General features: G+C 30.5%; 1 protein-coding gene across 4 annotated transcripts; it reads left to right on the forward strand.

Annotated features, from left to right (window-relative positions):
• The first annotated feature begins 4,922 nt into the window (after positions 1 to 4,922).
• Positions 4,923 to 12,302, forward strand: LOC100778964 (uncharacterized). Of its 4 annotated transcripts, none has more exons than XM_003534119.4 (10): positions 4,923 to 5,174; positions 5,998 to 6,268; positions 6,442 to 6,676; positions 7,150 to 7,319; positions 9,124 to 9,266; positions 9,535 to 9,712; positions 9,801 to 10,380; positions 10,716 to 10,828; positions 11,371 to 11,614; positions 11,939 to 12,302. In XM_003534119.4, the coding sequence occupies exons 2-10, from the start codon at positions 6,078 to 6,080 to the stop codon at positions 12,164 to 12,166; spliced, it is 2,082 nt and encodes a 693-aa protein (XP_003534167.1). In that variant the 5' UTR covers positions 4,923 to 5,174; positions 5,998 to 6,077; the 3' UTR covers positions 12,167 to 12,302. The 4 variants fall into 4 exon arrangements, with proteins under 4 accessions (XP_003534167.1, XP_040860951.1, XP_040860952.1 ...); XM_041005017.1 differs by having other exon boundaries at positions 4,936 to 5,174; positions 5,887 to 6,268; XM_041005018.1 differs by having other exon boundaries at positions 4,945 to 5,078.
• Positions 12,303 to 12,603: the final 301 nt, after the last annotated feature.

Consider the following 12,603-nt stretch of genomic DNA (forward strand, 5'->3'; position numbering starts at 1 on the left):
TTGAATAGTTAGCCATTAATATATGAATATGGGAGAAGAAGAATATTGTACATTGCATGATTTTAAAAGATATGATGACAAAATAATATTGATAAAGTAACATTAATAAAATTTTAGTAATTTAATTTTTTAGAGAAAAAAAAAGTTACTAAAATGTTATTAATTTTAGTAATTTAATTCAGAGCTGATAAAAATTATTTAATTATGAGATATTGATAGAGGGCAATACAAATTATTAATTATGAAAAATTATAAATATGAAATTAAGTGTTAATTAGTATAACGTTTTAGTAATTTAGGGTATGTCTGTTAAAAAGAATTTTTTAATAGATAGAATTTTCTTCTATAAAAAAACATAAAAGTATTTTTTTAGCAAAATAAATTCAAACAAATGGATCATTAATTAAGAGCTGATAAAAAATGTAATTTAATTAAGAAATATCTATAACTATTAATAATGAAAATTAAAATTATTTTATTTGATGTCCACATTTTATTGGACAATTTTACCCTTAAACCATTTCTTTAATTTTAATTTTTTTTCTAACCTACATTAATTGTTCACTACTTTTATATTGTTGGTTTTTTTATTCTCATTTTTTATTAACTGCATATAGCTTCTATTTTTTTATTATTTTAAAATTTTGTACATGCTCTTAAAACCATATTTTAAAATTATATATTGTTTGGTAACTTGTATAATATATTTTAATATTTTAACTAAAGTAATTTAAAAAAATTATATAATTTATTGTAATTAAATGGTAATGAAAAATTCTTAAAAAAGAATCTTTCCTTAATAATAATAATAATAATATATAATGATTATGTTTATATTTCATAATTTAATTATAAAATAGAAATATTAACTGATTTATACAATTGAGTTAGTATTTTATCAAATAATTATAATTGTATCAAATACCAATTATGGTTTTAAAGGAGTGAGGCTAGAAGTTGATCAGTTGATCATGGTGAACTTTATACGATGGATCATGGGATACTTGCAGTGACAATTGTAGTATAATTTTGATGGAATTGCAGTAATTTTTTAAAATATTTTTTTCTTTTTTTTTCTTATGCTTAGCATTTGGTCTTTGGTTGTAGATGTTGACATTAATACTATTATGAACGTGGAAGAAAAAAGAGACTTTATTGCTTCTTTTTGTTTATAAATTATTTTTTTATAATCGACCTAAGGTATTTTTATTCACGCCCGATATATATTGTCTTAATTTTTTAAGTTTTCAAATTGTTTTGGCAATAACATTAACATAGGCCTATCTCCTTCAAAGTATTTTTCTATTTCACTATTTGCTTACACTTTTTTCTCAAAAATCAATACATCATATTCAAATTATAAAGTTCATATAAATAAAAAATATATTTTTTTAAAACAATAAAAATAAAATCAATATTTACTAATTTTAATCAAATTTAATTTTAATTGACATAAAAAATACAAAATATTAATATTAAATTAGAACTAATATTTCATTAAATACTTAGAGAGAAAGTTAAGTGAGATTATAGTGACCCATGATCCTATAAAGCTCGAATAAATAAATGATACAAATGATAATAAACTAAAACAAGATATCTTTCAACAAATTAAAAAAAAATTGTCACGCCATAATGGCCCTGTCATGTAACTACATACAGTATGACGCCTCTTGTTTGCATGTGTTGTGCAAAGATTGGTCGAAGTGTGAAAATAATGGGAAACTCCATGCAGGATGGCATCTCCTGATACTAAATACATGATGATGCCTCTTGTACAAATTTCACGAGTGTCAACACTTTAACGTGATGGAATTTCCTGCAAAAGAACAAAAGCTAAAAATGAGACGTCACTTAGGATGGCCTTTCTTGAATCCGACATGGCAAAAACAACCCCTACATCGCAAATAATTCTCATGCTACACTAGTTTCCTAAGTAGTTATTTTTTTTAATAGTTTCGTGAAAAAGTCACATTATCAACGAGGCAACATCAGAAGATGAACCAAAATAACAACGATGATCAATAGTTTGATTTTAAGGCCAATCTTGTATTAGCAAACTCCAGATCCAGACACGTCCTGATGTGGTGTTGATTGTTGAGGGCTAGTGGTTTTGAAAATCAATATGTTGTTGTGATTTTGAGAAGGTTATTATTTTGGTATACCGTTAAAATAAATCATATTGTGGTGTGTTATGTATTATTTAATTATATAATGTCACATGACTTATTTAATCATATCATACAATTAAGGAGGTGAATTAGAATTTTAAAGGATTTTAAAATATATTTTTTTATAAAAAAAAAAATTGTGGTATTCAATCATATTTTTAAATAATATAAATAAATATTATGGTATTCAATTAATTTTTTTTTAAGAAAGGTAACAAAACCTGATATTATTCAATTAGGATTTTTTATAACTTATAAAAAGTCTTTTGATATTCAAAAATATAAAAATTTCGATTGATTTTTTTAACAAGGATTTTGATGGATTTCATTAAACTTTTTAGTACAAAATATCTATCAAACAATTTTACCAAAATTCTTTAAATTTTGCTAAATTTTTTTCTTTTTCTATTGGTTGACAGATTTTTTTTCCTCTCATCACATATGTTCTCTTCTTTCTTTAATATTATTCAAGAGTACCTGAAACACACTAAAGGGAGGATTAAATAGTATAATGGATAAAACTTAGTTTGTTAAAAAACTTTTCTTAAACAGATATCAATGGACGAAGAATTTCATCCAAGGGGTTCGAAATCACATTGTACTTAAAAATAGTTTGCAAAACTTGGATATAGTAGTGTAGAAGTGGTTTATAGAAAAAGAACCAGTTGTACAAAAGCATTAAAGAAAACACACAGGTTTTATACTAATTCACCCCAACTCTTGAACTATATCTAGTTCTCCTTCAAACCTTGAAGGGTTTCATTAATCAATTATTTGATTACAACCAAGTATTTTTTATGTCACTTCTAACTACACCAAGTACTCTCTAGGTCATTCTTGGCACTACACTTAATCTCCCCTAGAGATTAAGACCCAAGTATTTTTGTTACTAATTAAGTCACTCCTAGTTTTCACAAACAATATATGTTTGATAGAAAATGTATTCTAATCAATTGTTATTTTGTCATTTTGTCTCATGAATGTTCTCTTGTTATTCGACCACCTTAACACGAACATCTTAAAGTTTTATATAGACTTCAGAGCTTTAATCCATTGAGAGATCTCAGCTAGTCGTTGTCTAATAGTTTTGGTGCTTGACACAAGGTCGCTACTGTGCACAGAAAAATGGGGACCACAAATGCTTTGTATATCATATCTTTAGAGAAGTACAAGTTGATAGTGTTGCCTAGTGCTCAGAGCTAACTTTCATCATATGAATCAAAGAAAACATTAACAACATAAGACAAAAGGAATTAAGAATGTCAAAAGACAAGACAATTTAAATCTTTCCTTTTGTGCGCTATGATGTCAGTTTCTTATCGAGCCTATGAACGTTACTTTCTTGTGAATGTTTTTAGTACTTAAGGATTGAGTAATTGTTCTATTATTTTTGTACTGTGAGCCAAGTGCTAAAGCGCTTGTCTTCTTAGGGTTGGACGCTGAAGCAGTATCGTCCAATGAATGATACTTTATTTTTCGTTTAAAACCTTTTCGTTCATGTTTTTTTGCTTATATATCAGAGATATACACAAACTTGTAGCTTAAGCATGAAAGGTTGATGCATATAATTTGTACTTTGTTAACATCAAAATCTTAGGAATTTATTTGTTCGGTATAATCCAATGTGACTTTAACGTAACTAGACTTAACATACTCTGGACTTTTGCCTTTATTTCTAAATTAAATTAATGTTTGTCTTATGTGTTAAGACTAACCATGTTTTTCTTATAGTAACTATCTCCATCATGTACTCGATACAATATTTTTGTGATTGTCATCCTTAATTTCATCATCCACATAATTCAATAACCATTCTATCAATTTTCCACCCCCACTATTTTATTCTAGTATATGTTTATTATTGTACCCCATTTAAACATGTCATTAGATTTATCATAAAATAATTGTAATAATTAAAAAAATCAGAAAACCAATGTATAATTTTAAATCTATTATTCAAATCCAAAAGTGAAAATGAAAAAATGTTATTGCAAGAAAGATTAGTATAACAGGACATAAATGTAAATTCAATATTGCTATTAAAAGATTAAAAAAATATTTTTTGTTTTATCAAAACCTTATTTCTTATTATTTTTTACTAACTCTAGTAATTTTAAATATGTTTTTAAAAATTTACATCATCTTTTCAAACCTTATAAATCTATAAAATCTTTTTAAATTCTTTTAATTCTTATGATATACATTCATTAAAATTCAAATTATCTTGTAAAGAAATCTTATAAGTGATAATATTTCTATATAATTTTTAAAATTTATAAGACTTTTTTATGCTAAAATAGTATTTTTAAAATCTTAATGCAATATACTCTCTAAGTTTAATTTTTATTTTTTTGCAATCAAAATCTTGTGGAGTCACTGCTCGGATAAGTGATGACAATGAAAAAAATTGATAAAATGGAGGAAAGATTAGATTTAAAATAAGGAAGAGTAGAAATTAATTAAAGATTAAAATGTCCTTTTTAAATACATTAAATTAAAAATAAAATATTAAATTTACAATAAAATTCTTAAACTTTAGTTGAAAAAATAAAAAATTAAACTTAATAATTTGATGTGATAAAACAAGTGACTTTTGACATTATAAAATTTAATAATACGCGACTTATTATCTAATAATTACACGGAATAAAGATGTTTAGAGAATTGACACGTTGTTGTCTAGGGGTGGTGACACGTCAACGGTATGAATAAGTGTTGTAAATTGTGATATAGTAGTAATAATAAAATCTTGTGGTGTTCATAAAATGAAATATCTACAAATTGTTTTTTTCCTCAATTTTTTTTTTTTGTTTTTCACAATTGATAGAAGAAAAAAAAAAAGATAGAGTTTTCACTGCACGGGGGCTCCTATTTGTGTCCCAACAGACCCAGAGTTCATGGAAATGGGTTGGTTTACAATCCCTTCGCTATCTGAGATTGTGGAGAATCTCGCAATTTCTAGTTACCAGATTTTCCAAATTTGAGATTTTTACGCACTTAGAGGTAGGTAGGTCACTTGGGTTTTGTTCGGTCCTGCTTGTTGGGCTCATCTGTGTCTAATTCATTTATTTTGTATGAATTTGGGATCATGGTGGCCATTGATGGGTTTCTGCAAGTGGAATTTTAATTGTGTGTTTGTGTATGTGCTGTTTTAAATTGAAATAGTTAAGCTGCTTAAGCACTCTTTTTGTCGTGCACCCCCTTTGATTTGTTTATCCTCAATTTGCATGTTTGATTTTGCTTTGTGGGTTAATGGCACATTGCCACTTGTGCTTAGATCTTAGAATTTGCACGACTATGGAAAAGTTTCATAATTCAACTTATGTTCTTCAAATTCTTCAACTTTTATAAAAACTCTCTTTTTCGACTTCTCCAAAAGCTTAGATGATTTTTTTTAGGAATAAACAATCATTTAAGCAAAAACCAGCATAACCCGCCATAAATCCCAACCATCCCAAATACAAATTCCTTTCCCAAAAACATAATATTAAGAAAACCATCGCTCCTAAGTCTCGAATTGCAGCATATCAGCACAAAATTTTCAAAAGCTGAGTTCTATAAATTATTTTTATCTGATGGAAGATGTTTAATTTTATTTTTTTTTGTATTCTTTCTTCCATAACTGCTTATTGACAAGTTTATTTACCATTGTAAGAATTGTTTGTAGCCTATTAGTTATAGGTCTGATCAACTGTAATATCTATATGTCATGCAGATGGGATTGGATAGGTTGAGCCTTTTTAGCTGGTAATTGGTAGTTTGATTCTATAGTTTTGAGGATTCAATTTGGTGTGACTTATTTTGTTGGGAAACTTTTATGTTTCAGTAAATGCAAGAACTTTAAGAAAGATTGGGTATTGGGTATCTTGTTTTCCAACTCAATAAGATAGTGGGGAGGAAAGAGATATGGCTGTAGGTAGCAAAACCAGAAATATGCTTGAAGGTCTGGTTAAAGAAGGATCATTTAAATGGTTGCTTGGCAAGAAGAGTTACTTTTATGAAGAATTTGAAGAGATGGAAAATTCTCCTTCTGCTGGGAAGAATTTTATACGAGAGCTCTCTCCTGTTGCAAACCTAGTTGTTCGTAGATGCTCAAAGTAAGTGTATTTCTGTGCATCTAAGCTTGTTTTCTTGGCAATTGTTGCTTCATAATCAGTTTCAAATTTAGTTTGAGTATTTGGTAGCATTGGACATTTGACTTTTTTTGTTTGACCCAATGGCTCATAATTTTGATTGGAAATTCAACGATAATAAAAAACAAATAATGCAGAATCCTTAGAACCTCTTCAAGTGATCTTCAGGAGAGCTTCAATCAAGAGGCTTCTGATTCTATGAAGAATTCATCACGATATGCGAGGAACTTATTGGAATATTGCTGTTTCAAGGCACTTTTCCTGACAACACAAATGACTGGTCATCTCTTTGATAAAACATTCCGGCGTTTGACATATGACATGATGTTAGCTTGGGAGACCCCGGCTGCTGACAGCCAACCTTTAACTAATGTATGATTTTCAGAGTGCAATGAGATTTTCTTGGAGTAATGTGTTGAGATTGATTTTTACCAGGAAACAGTTTTGGAATCATATATAGAATCTTGCATAACCTAATACCTTTTTGTTGTTGGGATTGGTGGGCATTATTATACAATAAAATGTGGAATATGGTTGATAAATAGCTAGAACTAGAATATCCTTAAACTAATAATATATTTCTGATTTTCTGTGTGTTTTAATTTTTTCTCTTTATATTTATGGGTGAAAACAAATTATACTCAAAATTTCTTCTTTCCTACTTTCTGAACTTGATATGTTGTTAGTTTCCTTTGTTATGTGCATATCAAATAAATATAAAATGTATGTCCTCCTAATGATCTATATTCTTGCGTCTTATATACATACTATATTATAGGTTTGTTTGTGGTGTCTTTAGTACTCTGATCTTTCTGAGTATTGATGGGCTTCAATTTTTCTAAAAGGTCGATGAGGACATATCTGTTGGTTTAGAAGCTTTCTGCCGAATAGCTCCTTCAATTCCTATCATTGCCAATGTCATCATTAGTGAAAATCTTTTTGAGGTGCTGAGTTCATCAACTGATGGTCGCCTTCAGTTCCCCATCTATGACAAGTACCTCACTGGCCTAGAAAGGTATCAACCTTTACCTTGAAATACATTGTAGCTTTCTCCTTTGTCTGACTTCCAAATTTCTTTTATGCAAGCCACCTTTCCTTCATTTTGTGTATGTTTATGTATCTATTTTTAATTGTTTATTTTTCCTTTCTTCATTTTTTTTGGGGCAGGGCATAGGACATATTTGTAGGAGTTGCTGAACGTATATCTCTTTAACTGTTGATTTTTAAAAGGAATCTGGCTGGATATACATCTGCTTAGATTGATTACTCACCCTTCATCTAGTTTTATATAATTCTACTTAGGTAGTGTTTCACCTAGTGTTTTTTGGCTTCTTTTCTCTTTAAAAGGTGAAGCTCCTCTAATTAGCTTCTACAGAAGCTGTGTTTTCTGGGCTTTGTTCATTTTAAAAGCTACTTTTATTTTCAAAAGCTTCGCCTAAATGGTGTTTGGCTTGACTTCTCCTTTTAAGGAGGAGAGAAGTGCAAAAAAAGTTGGGTCAGATGCTACCCTGGCTGGAGAAACGGTGAAGACATTTAAGTTTTCTCCTTTTAGTTCCCTATAATTTTTTTACTGCCCTGTATTTTTCTGATATAATTTAATGGAATCCCTCCCATCTATTTTCGGCAATCGCTATCCTACGAATTTAGAAGAGAATGAAACTGTGGGAGGGGCTTACAAGGATATAGATGGTACTGCTCTGCATATACCTAATGATATTTTAAGGACATGGAAAGGGAAAGGGAGCTAGAGAGGGAACACTATGAAATATAATTCAGTACTAGGGCTTTGTATAGTTATGATCAAACAATGGCATAACACCTCTGCAATTATACCCTCCACTTTATGTGCACTACAAGTAGCTACATGCACTTAGCCAAGAAGACTTTTCAAATCAAATAATAATAACATATGTTAATCAGCATATTTTTAGGAGGGCATCTTCTGCTTGTGTATTTTATTTCTTTTGTTATTAGAATACATATATTTCTTTAATAGCATAGATAGCATTGAAAAAATCCATTAGGGGCTTTTAGTTCTACTTAAAATTGAATAGCAATTTTTCAAAAGTAGTTTTAGAGAAATTTACGGAACCCTCAGAGTTAATGTTTGTGCCAAGCCCTAGAGTTCTCACAACATGATAGAGCCAGATAGTAGTTAGTAGTTAGAATAGTTGTTGGTTAGAGGCAGGGAACTAGGTTAAATACTTAAATAGGAGGAGAGGGCATTCAGTTTTGGCATCATTTGAGAACTGAGCTTTAGTTCTGCTGTAGAAAGGGAAAATCCTTACAAGGGGAATTTTCTCCGTAGGTTCTTTGTTTATAATTCAACAAAGAGTTCCAAAGCATTCTTTTTTGCTTTCTCTGTTTTTCCCATCTCTCTCTCGCTATGAAAACTTGTAACTCATTTCTGGGTTCCTTTAACAATTGGAAAAGGGGATGGTATTGTTTAGACTCAAAAACAGTCAAACTTATTTTTTGAGCAAGCCCTTCTCCCTTTATTAATGCATGAGCACCCTATTAAGTTTGTACTGAAAATTTAGGTTAGTGTGTGCACATAAATGTGAGGGCTATCTGCCAGACAGGCTTGTGGACTGAAGTCCAGGTTCATTGCTTCTAATCACACGCCAAAATGACTGAACAACATTTTCAGTTTAGATTTTAGTTTGTACTTTATGTTGCTAATTTCCAAGGTTGAGTTTCTGTATATCTGCTTCAGTTTCTGATTCTACAGTCTGTAATTTTGTTGTATTATTTCTGTATGCACTTTTTTTAAAAAAATTTTGTGTAAACTATTTAATATTTTTTAAAAATTTTCACAGAGCTGTAAGAAAAATGAAGAGCAATTCAGAGTCGTCTCTCCTGGCGGCTGTAAGATCCTCTAAAGGCGAGAAGATTCTCGAGGTTGATGGAACAGTCACAACACAGCCAGTCCTTGAGCATGTAGGAATATCCACATGGCCTGGTAAGTGTGCGAAAAAGATACATTTATCTGCCATCTTTCTTGAGCATATGTTCCTGCCAAGTTATTATATACACTTGGTGATAAAGTAGAAATATGCATTGTTTACCCTTAACTTTTGCAACACTTCTTTGTGGCATGATGCAGGAAGGTTAATCTTGACAGATCATGCACTTCTTCCTGCCAAGTTATTATATACACTTGGTGATAAAGTAGAAATATGCATTGTTTACCCTTAACTTTTGCAAAACTTCTTTGTGGCATGATGCAGGAAGGTTAATCTTGACAGATCATGCACTTCATTTTGAAGCACTCCGTGTTGTATCATATGACAAACCAAAAAGATATGACTTATCAGAAGATCTTAAACAAGTTGTTAAACCTGAGTTGACTGGACCATGGGGTACCCGACTTTTTGACAAGGCAGTCTTCTATAGCTCATCATCCTTGTAAGTAATTTCACAATTATTTTTTAGATAATAGATAACTGCTGAAAATTTATTTTGCCATCAACTTTCAAAAGTACTTTTCTTGTAGATCAGAACCAGTTGTACTAGAGTTTCCAGAACTTAAAGGTCACGCTCGTCGTGATTATTGGCTAGCTATCATCCAAGAGATTCTATATGTTCACAAATTCATAAGCAAGTATAAACTTAAAGGGGTTGCACGGGATGAAGCGCTTTGGAAGGCTGTTTTAGGAATTTTGCGTTTGCAAGCCATTCAAGATATTAGTTCCACGACTCCTATACAGGATGATGCTTTTCTCATGTTTAATTTATGCGATCAGCTTCCGGGTGGAGACTTGATATTAGAAACCCTTGCAAATATGCCAAACTTAAGAGAGTCACATCATGAAAATGATTTCAAGGGTGGAAGTGGAATGTATTCTATATCAGCCTTGGACATGGTTTCTAACTTGGGATTTGTATTTGGAGCAAGTTCAAACAACTCAAATGAGAGTAGGATTGCTGTGGGTGAAATATCTGTTGGAGAAATGACTGAATTGGAAAGAGCGGTTAAAGAATCTAAGAACAATCATAAAAAGGTCATATCTGCACAAGCCACAGTTGATGGTGTTAAAGTTGATGGTATTGACACTAATTTGGCTGTCATGAAGGTACTATTTTATTATCCTCTTTAACCTTTAGTCAAAGTGTTATACTTTTAATGGTGAATATAAAATAAAAGGCTATTGCATTTTGATTGTAATTTGTGAAGATACATTGGATTGTGGATCCTACTTACTCTTCACAGGAAAATCCATAAACATGCAAGCCTGAATAGATCATGTAGTGTGCATTAGGCAGTGTACAACTTCTCTCTTTTCCTAAAATGACGTAATAATAATGGAATGAAGCCGAATCGTATAATAATCAATTTTAGAATTGTTAACCTGGTTTCCAAGAATTATCCTACTTTGACTCTGATACTTGTCATTTCATCTACTTTCAGGAGTTACTTTTTCCTCTAAATGAACTTGCGAAGTCTCTTCAGTCCTTGGCATATTGGGATGATCCACGGAAGTCTTTAGTGTTTTGTTTGTTTTTCAGTTACATCATCTACAGGTAAAACTTTTTAAGATCAATCAGTATTCAATTGACCTGTTTTTTTGTTGAGACGGGAGAGAAGCAAGATAATTTTTATGGAAATTTATGAAATTGTTATAGAAATTAGAGAAGTAATTGAGGGGGGAAATTCAGGATGATTTGATATGGATACTATTTTAATAATAAAAGTTGTTGGGTATCTCTTTATTGTCTAGTCAGTGTTTTTGTATATGTTTTCACATGATGCAATTTAGTTTTTCTTGTTAATATATGAAACTCCAAATATTTTATGCGAGAAAAAAAAATACTGAAGACTTTAGAATTTGTTGGATTTGAGAAAACATTTTTCTTTTCTTTGTTTACGTTTACAATTTCAAAAATGTCGCTTTGTTTTCTTTTAGTTTCATATTTTCAAAATATTGTACAAGAAATGGTGAAAACAGAAAATGTTTTTGTCAAACAAAATACACCCTTTAGTTCTCATTTTCAACATTCTTTTTGGTACTTGTTATGATGATAGACTTCCCTTCTTTCGAAAACTTATAATCTGATTATTGTAGGGGTTGGCTTGGCTATGCAGCAGCGCTGGTGCTTGTGTTACTTGCAGTTTTCATGATAATTACTCGATGTTTTAGCCAAGGTAGGTCAGTTCCTGAAGTTAAAGTACTTGCCCCTCCACCAATGAATACAATGGAACAACTTTTGGCTGTTCAGAATGCTGTCACTCAAGCTGAACAGCTCATCCAAGATGGTAACGTAATTCTGCTCAAGTTCCGTGGCTTGTTGCTGTCCATTTTCCCTCAGGTGCTCTCATTCTTTCCCTTTTTCTGATATTTAGCTTTGAATAAATAATACATACACTGTTTACACTGTCACTAAATTATAAATTGTCCTCTATAATAAGTTTGTTAATTTTATAATAACTACCTTAAAAACCATATCTCTAATTGGTTGATAGTGTAAAAACTTTTACACTAAGCCTATTAAAATTAAACTCTTCAACTTTTGTCTAGATAGAAGCATGTATGTACTTGTTAAAATGTTATTTTGAGAATTTTATTCAATATTCATTGCAAACTTGAGTGTCACTCACATTATAATACTTGGTTCCATTTATATGATAATCAGGCCACGGAGAAGTTAGCCTTTGGTCTTCTATCAACAGCCTTGATTTTGGCTTTCTTGCCTACTAAATGCATAGTTCTGCTACTCTTCTTGGAGATATTTACAAGATATTCACCTCCAAGAAAAGCTAGCACTGAGAGATTGACGAGGAGATTAAAGGAATGGTGGTTCAGCATACCAGCAGCTCCTGTTACACTTGAAAGAGATAAAGAGGAAAAGAAGAGAAAATAGATATTGATGCACGGTGTAATCTGTTTTGTATATGTTTTTGTTTAATGCTGCTTTTTGTCTTGTACATAGAGATGTTAAAGGTGTAAAACTCATTAGGGGAAGCAAAATAAATAATTAGAAAATGAAATTACACTCACGAAAATCTCGTATAACAACAGACTGGTTTTTCAATGTACATGTATGTGAACTGAAAAAGAATCTCTAGTCTGTTGCAATCGTGTGTTGGGACAAACAAATGTAACACATGCTAGCATCTCGCAGGCTACGATTAAAATTAGATAAAATCTATAAAGAAAAATAAACTAATTGAAAAATATTTAAATTGTAATAATATGTATAATTAACTAGCGTTTTGCCGTGTTGATGCACGGGCTCATACTCCTATTTGAATATTACCAACATATGATAAAGATCAATAACGATTTTCTTATTTGTAT

This window comes from Glycine max, chromosome 9 (genome assembly GCF_000004515.6).
Source record: "Glycine max cultivar Williams 82 chromosome 9, Glycine_max_v4.0, whole genome shotgun sequence".
NCBI lineage: Eukaryota > Viridiplantae > Streptophyta > Magnoliopsida > Fabales > Fabaceae > Glycine > Glycine max.